The 20,590-nt window shown below is 44.2% G+C and overlaps 1 protein-coding gene across 3 annotated transcripts; it reads right to left on the minus strand.

Moving 5' to 3' along the window:
* Positions 1-1,239: 1,239 nt before the first annotated feature.
* Positions 1,240-20,389, minus strand: scai (suppressor of cancer cell invasion). Of its 3 annotated transcripts, none has more exons than XR_010669040.1 (18): positions 20,043-20,389; positions 18,170-18,287; positions 14,560-14,655; positions 13,521-13,607; positions 12,367-12,465; positions 12,013-12,109; positions 10,541-10,639; positions 10,237-10,389; positions 8,848-8,949; positions 8,593-8,694; positions 8,348-8,426; positions 7,973-8,072; positions 7,570-7,651; positions 7,214-7,286; positions 6,866-7,039; positions 6,358-6,458; positions 4,091-5,285; positions 1,240-4,015 (listed from the first exon to the last, which is right to left on the minus strand). XR_010669040.1 is itself a non-coding variant. In XM_020640017.2 (17 exons), the coding sequence occupies exons 2-17, from the start codon at positions 18,274-18,276 to the stop codon at positions 5,139-5,141; spliced, it is 1,698 nt and encodes a 565-aa protein (XP_020495673.1). In that variant the 5' UTR covers positions 18,277-18,287; positions 20,043-20,389; the 3' UTR covers positions 1,240-5,138. The 3 variants fall into 3 exon arrangements, 1 of the variants encoding a protein (XP_020495673.1); XR_010669039.1 differs by having other exon boundaries at positions 4,052-5,285; XM_020640017.2 differs by having other exon boundaries at positions 1,240-5,285.
* Between the last annotated feature and the right edge of the window lie 201 nt (positions 20,390-20,590).

The following is a 20,590-nucleotide window of genomic DNA, read 5'->3' on the forward strand; positions in this document are numbered from 1 at the left end:
CGAAATTCTAACGTTCCTTAGCAACACCTTCAACTCAACAAGCTTGGGTAGGATCAGAGATACTCAGTGGGTTAAGATAGTTACCCCCCTTTTCGTGTTCACATTCACATGACGGAACGAACGGAACCTAAAAAACAGAAATACAAATCTGTTGACGAACAGGTGTTTTAATTATTTCTCTATAACCGTATTTTTGTTGGGAATACCCACAGAAAACACGTAAGTGAAACCTTAATAAAAGGATCATCGTGAAGAGGCGCCCCGAGTTGACATGCAGTACTTACGCTTGGCCGCTGGGTGTCGACAAATTACCATTTATTTTCCTTTGTTCAGGCATAAAACCAACCAACTCAGTTTGCACCAATAAATCTGGTTAATTAAATTAAAATAAAGCCTAATACTCTACTGTGAAATATAAAGGAGGTGTTAGATACAGGGCTCTTCTATGCATGGTACAGTGCATATAAATAGTTTATTGGAAGTTTAAATCAGCACTAACATGGTTACACATTTAGTGTAAGATTTTCTCATAGTCCACTATACACAGCTCCTACATTGCACCTTTTGTGTCATATTTTTTTTATTTTTAAATTCTATTTTATATATTGTAATAGCTTCTTATACTGTATTATTTAAGTTGTTGCTGGGTCTGCGTTATTTTGTTAATTGTTTAGCACCAATACACCATATTATTTTATTTGAGAACTGTACTGACAGTTTACGGTTCCTTTTGCATAAACTCTGAGCCTGCAAGATTTTTCATGTAATTCAAAAGTTAAATAGTATCTTGTGAATCTTAATGTTCCTAGTATTAACAGCTGATGTTTCTTTATTCCGATAAAGATAAAAATATAATATTTGATATGAAGTCAGCTCGTGAGCAAATCAATCAATTAAAACTGACTATATAAATGTGTCATTCTTCATTAATCTGAAGTGAATTAGGAAATTATTTATTTTTCATTTAGAAACCTTAATGAAACAATTGGACTTGAATGAATTTGCACATTCACAGTTAATGTTACTATCCCTCCTAAATCAATCTAACTAAATAACTAACCTCTTCTGCAGCCAGCCTCTAGTGGACACTCCATGAACTGCAGGATTTTGCACTTCCGCATTAACTTCATTTTTGAAAACCGCAGGTTTCTAGTGTCAGTCCACACACTCATCACACTCCTCTTTTGTTTTGAATCATGAATAGACAGAAACAGCTCTACACACAGACAGAACAGAAGCTAAAAGTGACTTTGTTTATTCTTATAGATATCATTATGATCAGAGAACAGTGTCACGCCACTGTTTGGGTTATTTTCCATTCAATAACGCTTCTTTTGTGCCATGATGCATCGACCTTTGATGGAGTAGAGTTCAGGGAAACACACCGTACAATAACATGTTATAAACATAGAAATATGAGAGTCTGAGATTCAACGTACAAACTTTGTCAACATGCAATATTTGACCATTTAAATGAATGCAATTCTTCACTTCTTCTTCTGTTCTGATAAATGCACAAAATATGTTTACGCTTTTTTTGTTCTTGTCGTTGCTGCTGCTCCTCTGCACAGTAAAAAGAAAAAAAAAATCATGATTGGATTTGCACAGTCAGCATAGTTGAGAGCACCGCTGGCTGTGAGATGTTTTTAAATTCAGTTATTGCTGCAGAGGAGAGAAACCTGCCGACATGTTTCGCACATCTCAGACAGAAGAGGTTAAAAAAAGTGACGTCAGATGAAAACCGAAAATCATCGTTCACCATCTTTAACTCTTTGTTAGAAAAAGAAGTCACCAGTGTGAAGAGCTGGTCTGAACAATCACAGAAGGACAAGGGAGGGAATTCATCTTTTTTCTTTTTTTTTTGGTCTCCCCCTAAAGCACGACAAACAGGATCATAACAATATCAAACTTCATAAAGTGCAAGCCCACAATATCTGAATCTGTCGACACGAGGGAGCGCCGCGTTTTTACTCTCTGAAAAGAGGAGAAGCGTAGAAACGGCTCACTCTCCCACACAGACAGAAACATGGAGAACACAAGTTTCCCTCTCTTCAAGTCGTCGGACGGCTGGAATGTAACGTCTTTAGAAAAAACGGCAACAGAACAAAATGAACATTTGGCTCCGACTTCATATTTCATCACACACAACTACTGAACAAACACGCCTGTGCCAAAACATCGCTTTACATCATCTGTACACAAACTCAATAAATAGAACAAACGCCAACGAAATATTGTTTGATATGGATCATCTCCGTCCACTTCCAGCTCGACTTCCTCTGCAGGGATGCTTTATTTATTTCAACGTTTCAGGGGAGGGGCAGTTATCTGTCAGCTGGTTTTATTCTACGTCGCTCTGTGCTGCTTTCAGTCCTCACGCTGGTGTGGAAACAAGCGAAGCTCAAACTGAAATATATACATGAGGTGATGAGAGAGAGCGCGCCTCTCTACAAGTGCTAGCTACGCTAACATTCCTGCTTTTTTTTTTTTTTTTTTTTAAATAAAGAGCAGCTCAAAAGTTCGATAATCGGACGCTTGTTTGACCATCTTGCTTTTTTTTGTGTGTTCTGGGAGTTTTAAAAGTGAATTCAGGGATCAAGATGGAGTAAAGATGGTTCAGGTCGAGCAACATGGTCGCTGCTATGAGTCCAACAGACGAGAAAGAAAATGGCTGCCTGGTTTAAGGCCTTGCACAGGACGCTGCGCGTGCTCCACTCTATTCCTCAGCCATGAACTACCAACATGTTTTATCTCAAGAGCAGCAACTACCGTGACTGAATAATGTAGCCATGCAAAGCAAACTTGAACCTGATTGGCTGAACACTTAACCTCTGAGGGCGGATATACTTAGTGATTTTGTTTACCGGGACAAAATCGACCGGACGACCGGGACAGGACGTTTTATTTAGGCCAGCTACCTATTGTATTTCTTTTTAGACAAGAAACTTCTCGCTCGAGACGAAGTTAAACACAACCCAAAGGTCAAAGGTCAAATTAGACTCAGTCGTCGTGGTCGCTGCGCGTTCATCCCTCCTCATCTTCACCCAGTAACTAAAACATCGGGGTGTGAAAGCTTAAGGCAGTGGATCCAGAAAGCCAGAGTTGAAGTTAAAGATCACTTGTGTTGCCTCTAGTTTCTGCGTAAGCGAGCTAACGATGATCTGTTCGACCTTTTAAAACACGAGAGTCCCGTCAGCGTTAAGGTAACAGAGGTGTTTGGCAAATCATTGAAGCGTTTAAAAGCACCGGTGCATGTTGGCGTTTTCCGTTTTCAGTCATCAAACACATCGCTGTCTCGTTTGTTGCCGTGACAACAAACAAACAGGCCCATGCAGCACATGCACAGGCTCCTCCCCTAAACGCTGATCGATCGAAGAAAATCTTCAAAGTCTTTCAATGTCCGTAAAGGTGGAGGCTGTTTTGGCTACAAATAAGAACAAAAGTGATGCGTCTCTCTCTCTTTTTTTTTTTTTTGCATGCAGATACAGCACAGTGATGTGGAGAAAGAAACACTTTAAATACGCACAAAAGGCCGGCGGTTAAAGGTCAAAAGATGGCCTGCTGGTTAATGAGGTGAAGGAGCGAGATATCTACAAGTGAACACGACCTCATGCACCTCAGCCTGCTACAAGTTAAGCTGCTATACAGCGAGCACTGTTTGGCAAAAACACAAAGAACAGTAAGAATCGTTTGGCTGAAATCGTTCAGACTCCAACCGTGTGTGTGCTAACATTGAACTTTAATAATTAAATATTTACTGACACAGTGACGCTCATCTCAAAGCTGCCTACAGAGAGGAGAAGTCAAACCTCTCTCTCTCTCTCTCTCTCTCGTTTTACGCTCAGACTGTTCAGACCAAAACAAAACACATTTCCAGGTCATGACATCATCGGCACACAGCTGCGTTTATTTACCCTCCTCCTCCTCCTCCTCCTCCTCCTCCTCCAAGAACCGGGTCTGGAGGAACTTTCCTGATGCTACTAGATACTTGAGGCGGACCAGGTCCCAGTTTGACCTGTTAGCTAGGATCAGTACCAGGTCCCAGTCTGACCTGTTAGCTAGGATCAGTACCAGGTCCCAGTCTGATGACCTGTTAGCTAGGATCAGTACCAGGTCCCAGTCTGACCTGTTAGCTAGGATCAGTACCAGGTCCCAGTCTGACCTGTTAGCTAGGATCAGTACCAGGTCCCAGTCTGACCTGTTAGCTAGGATCAGTACCAGGTCCCAGTCTGACCTGTTAGCTAGGATCTGTCTGATGAAAGGATGCTGAAATCATGAAAGGAAAAAGTCTGAATTTGGGGCGCTGGTAGCTTAGTGGTTTGTGCATGCATCCCATGCCCAGAGGCTAAAGTCCTGGAAAGTGGGCGGCCCAGGTTTGATTCCGACCTGTGGCTCCTCCTGCATGTTGGTCCCTACTCTCTCTCCCCCTGTCCCTCCCTCTATCCACTGTCTTCTCTCTAAAAATGGAGGCATAATAAGCCCCAAAAATAAAGTCTGATTTCATGATTTGTCAGGACGGACTGCAAGACGCCGAGAGAACGACTTTTAATATGCTTCTTTTTTTTTTTTTTTTTTTTTTAAATGGAGTTTGGATGAAACATTCCTGATGCACCATCAGACTCTCTTACTAAAAATTCACTGCAAAATTCAACTTGCACAAATATGCAAATGACCTGAATTCTGTGTATTCATGTCCAACCGTGCCGCACCAGAAATCCACTTTTCTTTTGGTCTGAACAGTCGACACAACCTTCACTCTATAAACAACGATAAATATTATTTTAAAAAACACAAAAAAAAGACTTCTGACTTCTTGACATTTATGTGACATGACTGAGGCTGCAGCTTCAACCGAGTCGAAAAAGTTTTCTGCAGCCTCTCTTTTGTTTGTTTTCTCTTCTGACACGATGCTGAATTAACGAGGAAAGCCACCGAGACTCCGATATGGGGAATTTATACATGAGCTGAAACCCTCTGGCTGATCGATGGGAACATCTTTCATGTTTCAAGAGTAAACAGATGCAGGGCGTGATGTGAATGTGCTGAAATTCTTTACCTGTAAAAAACAGAAAGAGTGTGAGGGCTCTGGCAGTTGAGTCTGTATGTACACTGATGCCATGCGGCCCTGTGGGAACGTGTTAGTAGGCTTCCAGTGAATCATCCCAGAATAGACTCTGCACGTCCAGCATGGCGGCCAGCTCCAGGATGTGCTTCTGCAGGACACTGCTCTCCACCGTGTCCTGTTTGGGGAGCTCGGGGTACGACTCCGGGAAACTCCGAGATTCCTGAAAGCACAGCACAAGACACAGCTGACTCCCACCTAAACGCCATTAGCACGCTTTGACTGGATGGATACGTCTTCTTTAACGACCTTGGAAACCCGTCCACACTTATGACATTTGTGACGGCGTCTTTTCAACACTTCTCTTGAAAGTCACCAGACTCCATTGACAAAAACACACTTCTGTCTCTCTTGTATTTTTTGTTTTTCATGAAATATCTAAGGCACCGTTTTGGACGCCCCTCGGTTTGCCAGATATGAGAGCAGTTATCAGGTCAACAGGTGTTGCAGCGATGGAAGCGGGCAAGAGAAGTGGTTCAGATAGAAGTGATTGTACCCGACCTAAAAAGCCTCTGCATGTTTCTAATAAGCTCCACGAGCAGAAACGTGCTCAAACTAGGATCAATATTGGAGATGATTTTGAAAAATGGAGAGAGGTTAGAACGCAGAAAGGTTTACAGACCGATGCAGAGCTGGATAAACACTGAAGCTTCAGTGTCCACCACATGGTGACCTGTGTGAGCATGGACTCTAGAGAGGAGGGGGGGGGAGACAGCTCTCTATGATGTTTAGAATTCAGACTGCAGTACCCGTTTTAAACACTAGGGGTCAGAGAACATACTGCTCCTTTAAGAGGACTGGAGGGTTGGCGACTGAGCTATATCACGTCTTGTCTCCCAGGAAAGCGGAACCTTTCTTTTAAACTTTTAAAATCCTGACGCAGGATGAAAAACATTTGTCTCTTTTTTAAATATCTGACAGCTCTGGAGTGTGATGTGATGTTTGAGTATCACCAGTAGCACCAGTGCAGCAGCAGACCTTGTTGGAGCACTTCGCTTTAAATAGAAACTCTGAGGTGCTTTTTGGATGTGAGTGTGCGTTACATGTTTTGTCAGTTGGACTTTTTTTTCCCCAGAAGCCGAGCACACTTTGCTCTGTGCCTGATGGTCCGTGTTAAGTGCTGCAGACCAGCGGCCCAGGTTACTTACTGGGACAGACTCGCTCTGAACCAATTATTATATTTTTGGCTTCCCAAAACAAAAAAAAAATGGAAAAGTTACTCCGCAGTGACTCACCCGGAAGAGTTTGTGCAGCCGGAGTGCAGCTGAGCAGAACACAAAACGGATCAGAAGCAGCCGCAGGAACTCGTCACCAAAGAATTGTAAAAAGGCTTGATCTGCGGAGGAAGTCAGACACAATAACCACAATATGCTTTTATACATGTTTTATGGGGGGATTATTGCGTCCTCTTCTGAGTTTTAATTTGAAATCAAAGGAAAAGAAAGATATGTAACATGCAGAGACAGTCCCAGCGTTTTTTTTCCCCCTGATTCCTTCAACAAGTTTGACTCTTCTAACAATAGTTCTTACTCAACAGGCTGCTTTTTCACTAATTCCTTTCCTCTACTTGATGCTCGGTCATTCTTCGATAAGCTCTTTGGTTTTTTAAACAGTTGGCAAAAGGAGAAAACTGTGACATGAGAGGCGGGGTCAACCCTGGACCGGTTGCCACACATGGTAAATGGAATTTTCTAGTCACACCTTCACATTCACACACTGATAGTAGAGCGATTTTCTTCTTACCTATGGTTCGTGATCGGGTTATCATCTGGCCGATGTCATGGTAAACTTTGCTTAAAAATTCTTGCGCCTGCTCCCACAGTCCTCGCCGCAGGCTGTTTAAACCGCACACAGAGGAGAAGGCGAGGAGGGGGCTGTAGAGGAAGAGCGTGAACAGACTCCCCCGCTGAGACTGATCTGAACACCGGGAGAGAGGAGGGAGCAGGAGGGACATTTTAGCTTCATGATGATGCCATCAAAGGGCCTGAGAATGTTACATCTACACACTTTATCAAAAGGTCTACAGGCGGAATAAAATACATAAACACTGAAGAATATCCCCAGATTGACATGTTCAGAAGTGACACCCACCTTGCACACTCTTTGGATAGACGGTAGGTGAGAGAAGGCAGACCAGAGGCTGACCGAACAGATTAGTGAAATTCTGTCAGGATAAACCAAAAACAGGAGAGGTCATATGAATGAGATGGGAACATAAAGCTGACACTTCTCACTGAGTCTGTGATGCGCTGAAATCTGCAGATTAAACTGTCCTTAAAATCACATTTCTCAAATTAGGCCCCGTGTCCACCTAGCGTTTTTCTTTGAGCGCCAGCTTCTTTTTTCAGTTGTTTTCAAAGAGTAGAGAGCGACTGCAACAGAAAGCAGCGGACTGAAGAAAAAGCGAAGCGCCCAGCGGCTATTTTACGAGCGCTCCGTGTACGTACCTTGAATGCTGTGCTGTTTGTAGAATCCACGATGACAAAAAGGGGTTTCCGGGTGAAAGGGAACAAATCTCCTGGATGAAGGCTGCAGCGATAGAAACAGAACATGTCCGGAAGAAAACGGATTAAAAAGAAACAGAATAACTGAAAAGAGACAGGAAACGTTGAGAGGAGAGAGAGAGGGGGGTGGGGGGCATGCAGCAAAGGGCTGAGGTGGGATTTGAACCCACGGCCGCTGTTGTGAGGACTATAGCCTCTGTACACCACTAGGCCTTTCCACCGCTGTTCCTGACGCCAGCTTCTTAAATGAATATTTTCCGTTTGTGCATTTACATTTTTTTTTTCATCAGATATCTTTTACCAGAAGACAATTAATAATATTGGACGTTAACCCATTGCTCCTCACCAGTGCATTTCTTTCTGCGCCTGATTCCTCTTCTGCACCGTCTCTCCATTCACTACGTCTCTGTTCGTGTTGGTCAGAACTCCCCCGAAATCATACGGCCCTGCAGAGACGAGCAAAGATAACAGGATGAAGAGAGAGGGAGAGAGAGGGAGAGGGAGAGGGAGAGGGAAGAGAGAGAGAAGGAAAAAGAGAGAGAGGGGGGGGCTTTGCCTTTTCTATGCGAGTCCTAAATCTCAAGCTCCTGGTCTCTACTGAGTCACTTCTTAAAACCTGTCTTCATAAAAAAGTTTTATTAAATCTTGTAAAGCAGTAACATAGGATTTGTTTGCTGTTGCAGAGTGAAATAAAAAGGTGTCTCTATCTTCGATCATTCACCTTCATAGTCGGTGTGACCTGTAGGGAAGACTCCGGTCGCTGACAGGTAGACGAGCAGGACGCTGTTGGCAGGTAACTCCTGGAAATGTGAGAGTTAACGTCAAAAAAGAAAAGTGGTCAGAAGCTTAAGTTTAAACTGGGAGAAAGGGAACTGGATAATCTATCCAAACACTGGTCCACATATTGTAACGCTGCATGCCTCAGAATAAACATCTGATTATTTCGTGATTGGAGAGTTCACTGACCTTAAAAGAGGCGGAGAGGAAGGTAAAAAGCTGACTGAACGTTGGTTTGTAGAGCAAATACTTGTGAGGGTTTTCTCTCTTGGCTGGTTTCTCAATGGGCTCCTGTGGAGGAACATTAATAACGTCACCGTTCATACATGACATAAAGGTCGACAGGACTACGGCTCGTCTTTTAGAGGCAGCAGCTCAGTCTGCAGTCCCGGTGCGGACCAAATCAACGACCACATCGTCGAGATATTGGGACAGGACACTCACCAGCGTTCCTTGTTTGGAGGTCTGCGTGGCGAGGTTCACGGGCTCTCTCTCCAGAGCTTGGAGCATGCGGAACATATCGATGGTTAACTCGCTGAACTTCACCTGAAAGAGGGAAAAAATCATCATCTTTAATGTTCAGAGACTCATCAGGGGTTAATATTTTAAGAGATTTAAAGTTTTACAGACGAGACAGAAGTTGAGTTTCTAGAAGATATTAAAGGCAGGGTTGGTCATTTTGGAAAAACTGGCATGATTTTGAAAGTAGCGTTCCCTCAGTGCTCCGTCTACACCCTCCTCCCCTCTAAAGCCACGCCCCCTCACTCACATGCACGAGCACCGTTGCTCCAGAAGCAGACTTCAGCTCATCTCTTACATTGCATAGAAACTACGTCTCATGTCTCATTCAGAGGTAAGTAAACTCACAGTATAAACTCTGTCATCTGTCACACTCTCTGAGTGTGAGCTAGAGCACGCAAGAGGTAGAGAGCGAACAAGAAGACAGGGAGGCGTCTGATTGGTTCATCCGATTGGCACCTCTTGGCAGACATTGGTCGAAGTTTTTACAGACTTACAACTGATACAGATGATGGATTTTCTTTGTTCCTTTTTCAGAGAACATGAGTTATTAATTTCTGTCAGGACCTAAAGACTATTTCAACAAAAATCTTAAAAAGTGGATCTGGAGGAAATGACCAACCCTGACTTCAAGATGAAAAAACTAAAAGGGGTTAAAGGAAAAAATCAGAGAAAAATCCAAAATGAAGCAGCTTTTCTGGGGTTAGGTTTAGAAATAAATCAGAGAGCAGTTCAGTTAGTAGTAGAAGAACCTCCATGACACTAGAATCTACAAATCAAGCCAGAAATTGTGGTGTAATTATGAGAGCTCACACGGACTTGCTGCAGAATAAATACTACAGGTCTGGCAGGAGAAACTATGGGTGATGTCCGAGTGAAAAATCTATCTGTTTTCATTCACCCATGCAGCCCCTCTTGGAAATATCAGGAGTTTTCTGCAAGTGTGAAAGACCTATGAGTTGCTCTGTCTACCATCTTGCCGCTTGTTTTAACGGTCATGTCTCATCCCCTGAACACATCACTCCACCTCCTGTCCAACAGGGAAAACGTCCCGCTGTGAGGGACGTTTGTGAACGAGCAACTCAGGAAGATTTCAGAGGCAGGCGGGGGCGGAAATTTCCTAGACATTTTCAGGAGTGCTTGTGTGAAAACGGCTTCGGATGTAACTTCCCAAACGCAATGAGCTGCAGGTAACACGAGAGAGTGTTCAGGGTTTCATTTTGTTTGTTTTTGAAAACCAACAGGTCAAGTGATCAACAAGAACACGTGTGTGAAGGATTAGGCAGAGGTAAATTAGAATTAGTGGGTTAAAACCTGGTTGTTACAGTTGCCGATGATTAGTGCATCTGCAAGGACGAGCTGCCCAACCACCATGCCTTGTTCCAGCGGAGGCACGCTGCCCTCCAGCAGACGGTTACTGGTGACGACCACCGAGTTGTTGTCGTTCAGAACCACCACGGGGTCTGCCTGATGGACAAACGGAGAGGAAGAACAGTGAGGAACAACCGATCAAATGCATGACACTTCAACTACACAGATAAAAACTCAGCGGGCTCCTGAAGGGTAATAAAAATTCAACAGTAAGTTCTCGTTTCTGTTTCTTTTGGAGTGTTGTTACCTCCACAAAAGCTGCCACCTCCTGCAGAACCAGGTTCCACTCCAGCTGGTCCTCTGTGTTGAATCTCTGCGTGTAATCTTCAATCTCCTCCGATAACTCCTGCAGGTCACACACACACACACACACACACACACACACGCACACACGCACACACGCACACGCACACGCACATGCATCAGGTCACAGTCGCTGGAAAAGCAACATGTCGAAACATATGGCCTTAAAATAAAATCTTAGACTTCTTCACACCAAACTGGTTTTGTATTTTTTTCACCAGAATTTCTCCTCTGGGGTTTAAGTGTGAGCTGGGAACTTGTCTTTTAAAAAAAGGTGCACGATGCAGATTCAGGGTTCATCTACACCAGGCAGACGCCTCAGCAAAATCTGACGACTGGGTGTCTAATACCTGGGAGCACCCAGTCGCTCTGTAGGACATAATCGAACGGGAACCCAAGGGGAGCGACAGAGTAAATTAAAGAGAAAATCTAGATTTGCTTTTTTGAAAATCCAGATTTTATGGCACAGCCCCGTGTTCGTGTTCTGCTTCCTCACTACCTATGTGTTTTTTAGAATTCAGAAAAGTACTGGGCAGTATTCTTTACGCTCTCAGGACCTCTTCATGCTCTCGGTCCCAAACTCTCGGTGAGAATTTGGCAAAAGAGCGTTTTCAGGTATTCTGCACCCTTAGCCTGGAATATGCTGCAGAACGACTTCAAACTTGAGGAGCTGGTGTCCTTAAATGTTTTACAATGTAAAACGTAACACGTAAATGTACAATGAAAGATCTGGAAGCAGACTCTACAGGATGTGGATGCTTAAAGCTGGACTGCTGGACTCCCGGATGGTCTTTCTCTTTAAATGCAAAATTTGAGTGTTTTTGTACTTTGTCTCTCTTTGTGTCTCCGTCTGTAACTTTGAGTTTTTACGGCTGCCTGTCTCAGCCACGTCTCCCTGGGAAAAGAGGTTCTTAATCTTAATGGGACCAACCTGGTTAAATTAAGGATTTAAAAAAAACAAAAACAAGGCATCAAGGTTGTAAAAAGGTTGTGTTGTTCTGTGCAGTCTGAATCGGCTTTCTGCTGTTTTCATGATCTTCTCAAAAGTTTCAAACAACACGAACTGAAGGCTTGATCGGGATAAAAACCAAAACTAGACAATCTGATCTGATGTTGTGTTGCCTCTTCCTGTTGAACAACCTGCTTTCATGATTTCTATCCAGAGAGTTAACTAATCAGATCTCCAGAAGTCGCTCTCTGATTCATCCTCCAGGCTTTAAGAGAGCTCGACTAAACCTGCACATCTGATGGTTCACTTTTATTTACTACAAACTCCACTCGATTGATCCTTTTTATTACTTCATATTTGATTTTAGGGGAAACACCCTCCTACAGTAAGGAAACCGGGGCTGCACAGCTGAGCAGATTTTGATCCCTCTGGTTTGCTGTAGTTAAAAAAACAAACGTCTTGTTTACCTTCACCAGAACTTTAACGAGGTCCATCTTGTTGAGCAGTAAACAGACGACGATGTAGCGAGCGTAGTATCGAAGCTTCTTCACTACCAGTTCTGGCCTGACGTAGAAACAAACACACAAAACTTCATCGACACGCAACGGAGCAAAACCACGGCGCAGACAGCATGCGGCGCACATGGACACTGTGGGGTTGAAGCATCGTTTGTCAAAACACTAGACACATTTCTCTACAATCTAACGGAGAGGGGAATAAGTATCTAGCTCCGTTTTATAAACAGAAGAAATCTTTCCTGTAAAAACACTCATCTCCCATTGCAAACCGAACTTTAAGAGAAAACAAAAAGTGGCGCTCACCTGTCCTCTTTGTTGACCTGAAAGTAGTAGGAGCGCTGACGGATGGCAGAGTAGAAGGAAAAGGCCTCGTTCAGATAACTGGTTTCTGAGGTACGAAGGCTGTCGGTCACAGAGCGGGAGAGAAGAAGAAGAAGAAGAGGGCAAACTTTTCAGTCGTACAAAACTTACAAATACGTAAATGTGCCTTAAAGCGGCAAACTGCTTTGACCCATTGTGTCGTCTTTAAACATGACCCGTTTGGTCGGCTGTCTTGGTGTAGGGGGTCAGTAGCTCGGTCTGTAGGGACTTGGGTCGGGAACTGGAGGGTGGAAGTTGGTCTGGTAGCTGGAGAGGTGCCGGGTCACGTCCTCCTTGAGCAAGGCACCAAACCCCCCAACCCCTGCTGCCCTCCCTGTGTAGCCCCACTCTGACATCCCTCCATCGATAGGTGTGTGTGTGTGTGTGTGTGTGTGTGTGTGTGTGTGTGTGTGTGTGTGTGTGTGTGTGTGTGTGTGTGTGTGTGTGTGTGTGTGTGTGTGTGTGTGTGTGTGTGAGTACGAGTACGAGAGGGAGCGGCTGAGCAGTTTAGGGTTTGGTGTCTTTCTCAAAGGCACCTCAGTAGTGCATAGGAAGTGAACTGGCACCTCTTTGGCCACCAGAGCAATTTCCAGATTTGGTCCACACCAACACTTGAACCGGCGACCCTCTTCTTTCAAACCCAAGTTTGTACAGACTGAGCTACTGACCTCCCACGACCCAATCCACAAAGGTCTAAACATATCACCAAACAGTTCAGTTACTTTTCTTTCTTTAATTGCACATAAATACCCAAAATGAATAAGATACAGTCCCTCAGGGAAATGTGAAGAAGAAGAAAAGGCCCGAACCCTCCAGGGGCTCGTAAAGCGGCTCAAAGCAGAAAATTAAAGGACATAATTATTATTTCTCGGGGTCGGGGTCAGCTGTAGCTGAAGTCAATCAACTGTGGAGGTAATAATGATTTATTTCTAAAGGCCTAGAAAACAACCAAAATAGGGACAGAAGAAGAAGAAGAATTACCAGTGCTCAGTTTCTGTTTTTATTTTGGTTATGGTAACTCCGCCCCCCTGAAGTAAGCGGTGCATCGGTGGACAGTGGAATTAAACACAAAGGTGGTTAGTTGAGTCCAGACTTACTAGTAGTGGTAGTAAAGTTGTCCAATTTTGGATGCAACTTCTCCAATCTGCCATCTCTTCAGTCCGTAGCGAGTGTCCAGAACCTGCCTGTCAGTAAAGAACACACACTCAAAATCTTTGCATCCACCTTTTCAAACTGTAGAGTGAACTTTACAGTGACCGACAATCACACTTCAACAGCTCAAATAAATTCCACCAGGAGAAACAGGCTGCAGGTTCAGAACGATGCAAATTAGAAAACACAAAGTCCACCAACAGCAAAAGCATCAAACACGTTGCAGAATCAAACACACACATATTCAGATCAAACCTGCAGAAGAGAAACGCTGCACAGCTACCTGGAGATAACTCGAGTGTTCCTGAGCGTTCAAGTTTCCAGTCAAGATTATTTATATACCACAATTAAAAACGGCCTCAGCTGACCAAAGTGCGCCACAGACGAGGAATAACAGATTACAGACATAATAACATTTAATAAAGAGAAAGAAAACAAGAGAAACAGAATTTTTAAGTGTTTTTTCAGCTCATTTCAAAAGCACGGGAGAATAGGCGGCTTACGAGCTGTGGAGTTGGTATGTGTTTTGCCTTCTATGTCATCAGAGTCTGAATCACTGTTTAGATGTTTTGTAGTATTCTGAGAATGATTCCACTTTATCTGTCGGTTTTACCACAATTTGTTTTGAGTTGAGGTGAATAATTTTTTTAATTGTCCTATCCGACTGGCTCTATTACCCATCTCATAACATCTTTGGCTAGTGAAACGCTAGTGAAACGTCAGCTTTACATGTCAGTAAATCTTCAAGGTCATGTCATGGAGCTCTTTGGAGGAATTTGATGAGTTAGCGCCTCTGATGAGGGGAGCCGATTGATCCCTTAAACTGGAGTCTGCAACTGAAAAGGCCTCCGTTCTACTTATCGCACGTGTTTCTGTATTTGCATCGTTTCTGATTCTGTAGCTGGTTCCTCCTAATTTAAATTGCTGCGGTGTGGTTGCCCCCTGTTGGCCACCGCAGGAAACAGTAAAAGAGGAGGAAATAACCTGTGCTGCTGCTGAAACTTCCACAGCTTAGTGTAGACGTCGAATGTCCGTCCAAAGTAGGACTGCCACTGCTTGTGTCCATACTGAGGAAGGTCTCTGCAGGAGAGAGGAGAAGGAAACGGTCAGAGGAGGAGGAGGAGGAGGAGGAGGAGGAGGAGAGAAAAGAGACACACAGGCATGTAAAGAAATTCTTAAAACGCATCCACCTCGAGTTCTCAATACTATCAGAGATTTTATTACTGCTTCACATCGCGATAAAAAAATCAATAAACAGCTTCAAAAAAATGATCAAGGAGAAAAATGAAACGTCTGACGTGGTGTTCCAACTTTGTATCTTCCAGGTCTGTATTTCTGAACTCTTTCAAAATGTGAGCCGAGCGAGGATCACCTCAGACAGTCAGTGATTCAAACTTGCCTGAGGTGTCATCCTCCGCTCAGATAACAAACAGAGAGAGAGTACTTTCAGGGCGACGGGGTTAAAAAAACAGGAAGCAGTTCATCTCTCCTGGCTCCGGCTCCGTCCTTTTTGGCTCTGAATGACTCGGCGCGTTCACCGACTCCTGCTCCTCCAGATGGTCGCTCTGCCCGTGTGCTCTCACAGTCTCTCTGAGCTTATGGACAGATCCACTTTACAAACACGGACAGGGCTGAATTATTCAAAGGGTCGCTTCTTAAAGAGACAGTCTCAGGGTTCTTGTCTGGACTCGGGTCTGTTGGATTCTGTTTGATGAGCTCAGTAACCTTAAATAAACCGCGGTGCGTGACAGCGTCGACCTGGTGTTTCTCCTGCAGGAGGCAGGTGAGCGGGAACATCCCCACTGTGCAACAGGGACGCCATGCTGCATGCATTCAGAATCAGCAACACTGAGCAACTAAAGAACAATTCACTGAACACAACCAGAAGTTAAGATGTTTCCAAATCCAGAAGCGGCAAAGTTCAGACTCTGATCTCTCAGCAGGAAAGGTGACTCCTCTTACACAGACACACTCTGGAGCTATGAGGCTGTAAGCTTCTCCTCAACACATGTGACATGTGATTTTAAAGAGGACATATTACCCCCTTCTCCACCTTTTCAAACAGTCCCGTGGTCTAAATGAAACATCTGTTCTGTGCTTTGGTCAGAATATAACATGAATCAAGCACCAGAGGAGGTTTGTGACCCTGTATAAACCAGCTCTCTCAGAACCCTCCGTTTTGGTGTGTGTGTCTCTTTAAATCCAATGACCTCCCCTGAGTTTCCCCGTAGACATCACTCCTCTGTAGAGAGAATAAAAATGGCAGACCTGAGCAAAAGTTTTGCTCTAGGCTGGGGCGGAGTCCATGGGTGGAGATACCAGGGGAGGGGTTTTTCTTTTTAACAGAATCCCACTGTGACATCACAAGGAGAGCACATTTGAAACGGAGCATTTTTTTCTTTGTTGTAAGACTTATGCAGACCACAAACAAAGGACTGGATGGGTTTATTTCACATTTTGATATTTTATATATATTTTTTAGAATATATCCCCTTTAACAAACAGCCACTGATGCACAATAAGAAAGTTCATGTCAATCAATCAATTTTTATTTGTATAGCGTCAACTCATAACAAGTGTTATCTTGAGACACTTTACAAAAAGCAGGTAAAATACCTTGCTCTTTGTCTGTTAACATTACAAAAGAGCAGGTAAAAAGACCTTACTCATTGTTATATTACAAAGATCCGGCCTATCCATCATGAGCACTTTAGCAAAGCAGCAAAAGTTACAGCGGTAAGAAAAAACGGCCTTATTAAAAGGCAGAAATCTTCGGCCGGATCCCCGGCTCATGACGAAACAGCCTTCACAGGCCTAGACTGCGCCGGGTTTGGAAAGGGATAGGGATAAGATGCAGGAAGAGGGATAGGGAGCAAGGGTGTGGGGGGAGGCAAATCGTTGCCTCCCCCCACACCCCACATCATGTCCGGTCATTAATCATCTTTTTTCATTTTAATTCATGATAATGCAAAAAAACAAACATTTCATACACAACCCAGAATATTTAAAGAAGAATATGTTCAAAATGTTTGATTGATTGACCACAGGATTGAATCCTACGTCTTTTCCTGTCGACAGAGACGCTTCAACAATCTGTCCACAGAAATAAAAACAGCTTTGAAGCGTCTCTGACCTGATCCGACTCCGACTATCTTTAGCTGTTTTTACAACTTCTGATGTGCCAATGGAAACCTTTTGTGATTTCTCCTGTGATTACGTAATTGAACCAATTATCAGGCAGAGCATCACTGACCTATTTAAAACATTCATAGGCTAATGGTGATCAGCTGATTGGTCCTCTAACACCTTTTTAAACTGGCATTTCTTTAAGGCTCAGCTCCCTCTTCACCACAACGGTTCTCCTATTACTGCTGACGCTGCACAAATCCACCGGTCAATGTCCCGCTCCATCTTACCCTCACTTGTGAACAAGGCCCTGAGATACTCAGGACGCACTCACACATGAATGGCTGTATGTATTTGTGAAGCGTGCTTAGTTTACAAGACAGGCGGACTCCAGAAATACAAAAAAGGGACGCATAGTCGAGTCTGCATCCGCATATCGGAGATCAACACAGAGAACATGACAGCTACTGACTTTGAGTCTTATTTTAAGTCATGTTAGTCAGATACAGACAGAACACTCGGGGCTTTCTCCTGAATGAAGGCTGACCATGTTCCCGTGCTTGTGCATGAACTGTACTGTGCTGGAGCACACCTCTTCCAAGTGTGCCAGGATCAAGGAAGTGTAGATCGGAGCACTCAGACTAGTCAAACAAACTGTACTTTGAAGGTAAAGAGTGCTTGGGCACCGTGTGAGCGCGCCCTAAAACTCTTTCCCTTGGGGGAAACACTGACTCCCTGTCTGGTGGGAGCAAGCCGCTGTTTTCCGGCAGAGGAGCATGGCGTCGGACTCGGAGGTGCTGACCCTCATCCCAGCCGCTTCACTCTCTCCTCACAACATTTCTTATCTCTCTCTCTTCAGCTGTCCAATCCAATAAAGATAAAAATGCATGTACAACAACAGCACAATATCTATGTCCCAGGAGTAGTGGAAGCACAAGAGGCCCTACATGTAAACACACAGCGGGCGCTTCACATACAAACACACACTCAGACATTACACATCACCACAGTCCTCGCTCTATTACGCCTCTGTTAGTACCTCTGATGGCGGATACGGGGGAAAAAGACTATTCGCCTTGCACATTGCAAACGAGGCGTATCAGAGCTGTAAATATCTGGCCTTAAACCGGCGATCTGTAAGGACCTTAAGATTAACTAAAGACGCCCTCATGGCGGTCAGCTCTCTACACACCTGAGCTGAAAACACGACAACATCCTGAACTGGCACTGAGCGTTGGCACTGGACGTACACTGTCCCGCACAAAGGTCCAACATGAACTCACCTCCTGGAATCCTGTGAATATTTGGCTGCATCTTTCCCTGTTATCCTTCCTGTGCATTGCCCCCAAATCCCCCCCCTCCCCCTCCCCCTCCCTCCCCCTCCCCCTCCCCCTCCACAGGTAATCAACGCTTGTTTACTAAATGTATCCCAGGTCACAGAAAACAACAGAGTGAGGTAAAAACCAACCTGAGCCCGTTGAAGAGTTGTTTGGATTTGTCCAGAAGGTAACAGAAATCTGTGACGGTCTTCCTTTCTCCTAACGGGATATCATCCTCAGTCTCAGCTCCAGTCATGACACTCACACCTGATGAAGACACAGAAATCACTAAATGCATTAAGAGTGTGGAGATAAATATCGACCAGAAAAAAAACTGTGAGACAAAACATATTTCCCCTCTCAGAATCGCATGAAGGAAGACAAGGCAAGTTTTTTTTTATACCGCACATTTCAGCAACAAGGAAATTCAAAGTGCTCCACACACAAGGTGCAGGAACACACATTCAAAGAGGACATTTAAAGGGCCGCCATGAGCCTAGCGGTTATGACGCGCGCTCCATGCATGGAGGCTATAGTCCTCATCGCAGCAGCTGTGGGTTCGATTCCGACCTCAACCCTGTGCTGCACATCATCCCCCTTCTCTCTCTCTCTCCTCACAACATTTCCTGTCTCTCTTCAGCTGTCCTCTCTAATAAAGGCAAAAATCACCAAAAAAATATAACTTTTAAAAATCATAAAAACCGAACCTTAAATATCAAAGAGAAGAAGAAATTAAAAAAACGGCTAGTTGTCTTCAGTTTGTAGGTAAAACAAAAAAATGTTGGACTTCATCATCGGTTGGTGGAAACACAAACTTCACTCAATTAATTTAGAACACAACAGACGGTGAAAACATCCATCGGTCAAAGCCTCGACTGATATTTGAGACGTTAGCGTCAATACTTTTGCAAGCCGAGCGTCCAATCTCCGAGATGGCCTACTTCAATGGGAACAGAAATAAGTATGTACACTGTAACTGTGGAGGAAATGCGTCACATGGCCACCTTTTTTAGGTTGACCTGGGATGTCCCAGATTTGAATTCTCGCAGCAGCTGCAAACTCCTGTTCTCAAAGAAGGATGGCAATCAGGTCAGAGGAGGTGATACCGTCTTGTTCACAGTGTTTAACTGTTGTAAAAATCACTTAGTGTAAAGTTAGTTCTGACTATCTGTAGTGTAGGGCGCTGAATGATGGAGGGACGCTGTCAGTGTCTCTGCAGGACCACATCCGCTCCCCTGCATCGAGTTTAACACCTCTGACGAATGCACTGCTCTAAATGTTATGATTAAAAGAAAGGTCCAAGGGGCGCCATTGGCCTAGCGGTTCGTGAGCGCGCCCTATGTACAGAGGTAAAAGTCCACAAGAGCCGGCAGGCCCAGGATCAAATCCAACCCGTGGCTCCCTTCCTGATCTCTGACTCTTATCCACTGTCCTATCTCTCTAATAAAGGCACACACAAAAAAAGGACCAAAAAGATATTTAAAAAAAAAAAAAAAAGGTCCAACACAGAGGAATCGTTCCTGCAAAATCTCAGTTACAAACAGCTCTTTTAGCTTTAATAGACTTTGCATGCAGCGTTGGCATTGAAGCATCCTGTTTGAGAGGAGGCGAGACAAAATAAACACATATGCACTGATAGAAAATTTTAAAAAATATATATATATATATCACCACATATATGCAGAAAAAAAATCAAGATAAATCAGACAGGGGTGCCTGGTTTAATGTGTCTCTGAAATAGTGATAATCTACCTCAGCTGTGATTTTGACAGTAATGAACTCGTGTAACATTAATCTACCTAACTAGCTCTTCTACTAATTAGACAGAGCTTAATTTAGCCGTCAGCTATAACACAGCTATTGCTCTGCATCCACCGCCCAACATCTGACTAATTAAAGTCAGGACATCACCCTTCATTAAAATGATTCTCTGGATAAAGATGTCTGGTAGCTCGGTCCTGCCACAGACTGGTCTCTCACACACACCAGCCTGTCTGCAGAGGCTGCTTGTGTAATTCTTACCTCTTGAGCCAGCCGGCTAACGTCAATGAACAGAGGAGCACCACAGTGATGCTTCAACAAATCACAGTAAAACACCGCGACGAGCTCTGCAGGCGGAGCGGCTCTGATGGCATCTCCCTCCGTGTGTGAACGACGTCGAGCCCGCGGTGTGTCGAGCCGTGAGCACCCCCCCCCCCCCCCCGGAGAGAGCACGGACGGAGCTGCTGTCGGCGGAGGCTAAAAATGCTCCTGTGGGATGAAAGGCTGTTGTCCTGTGACTGTGAAGGAGGAGACAGCAGGAGGAGACAGAGAGGGGGAGAGACAGCCGCTGGCTAGGATCCACTACAACTGGCTAGCTACTTCCGGGTCAACGCTTTCAAAGTAAAAGTGTCGTCACTCCTCCACAAGCTGGTGAATGGTGAATGGACTTGAGCTTGTACATTTCTTTTCTAGTCTTCTGACTACTCAAAGCGCTTATTTTACACCGCACGTCACACCTACGCATTCACACCGCATTGGTAGAGGCTGCTGTGTAAATAGTCCATCAGAAGTAACTAATCCCATTCATA

This window comes from Labrus bergylta, chromosome 17 (assembly GCF_963930695.1).
Source record: "Labrus bergylta chromosome 17, fLabBer1.1, whole genome shotgun sequence".
Lineage (NCBI taxonomy): Eukaryota > Metazoa > Chordata > Actinopteri > Labriformes > Labridae > Labrus > Labrus bergylta.

Coding starts and splice junctions, on each gene's coding strand:
- scai (XM_020640017.2), bottom strand. CDS start 18,276: ATGACTGGAGCTGAGACTGAGGATGATATCCCGTTAGGAGAAAGGAAG. Junction 12,466..13,520: donor CAACTTTACTACCACTACTA/GTAAGTCTGGAC, acceptor TGTGACCGACAG/CCTTCGTACCTCAGAAACCA. Junction 7,287..7,569: donor CAAACAGCACAGCATTCAAG/GTACGTACACGG, acceptor TTATCCTGACAG/AATTTCACTAATCTGTTCGG.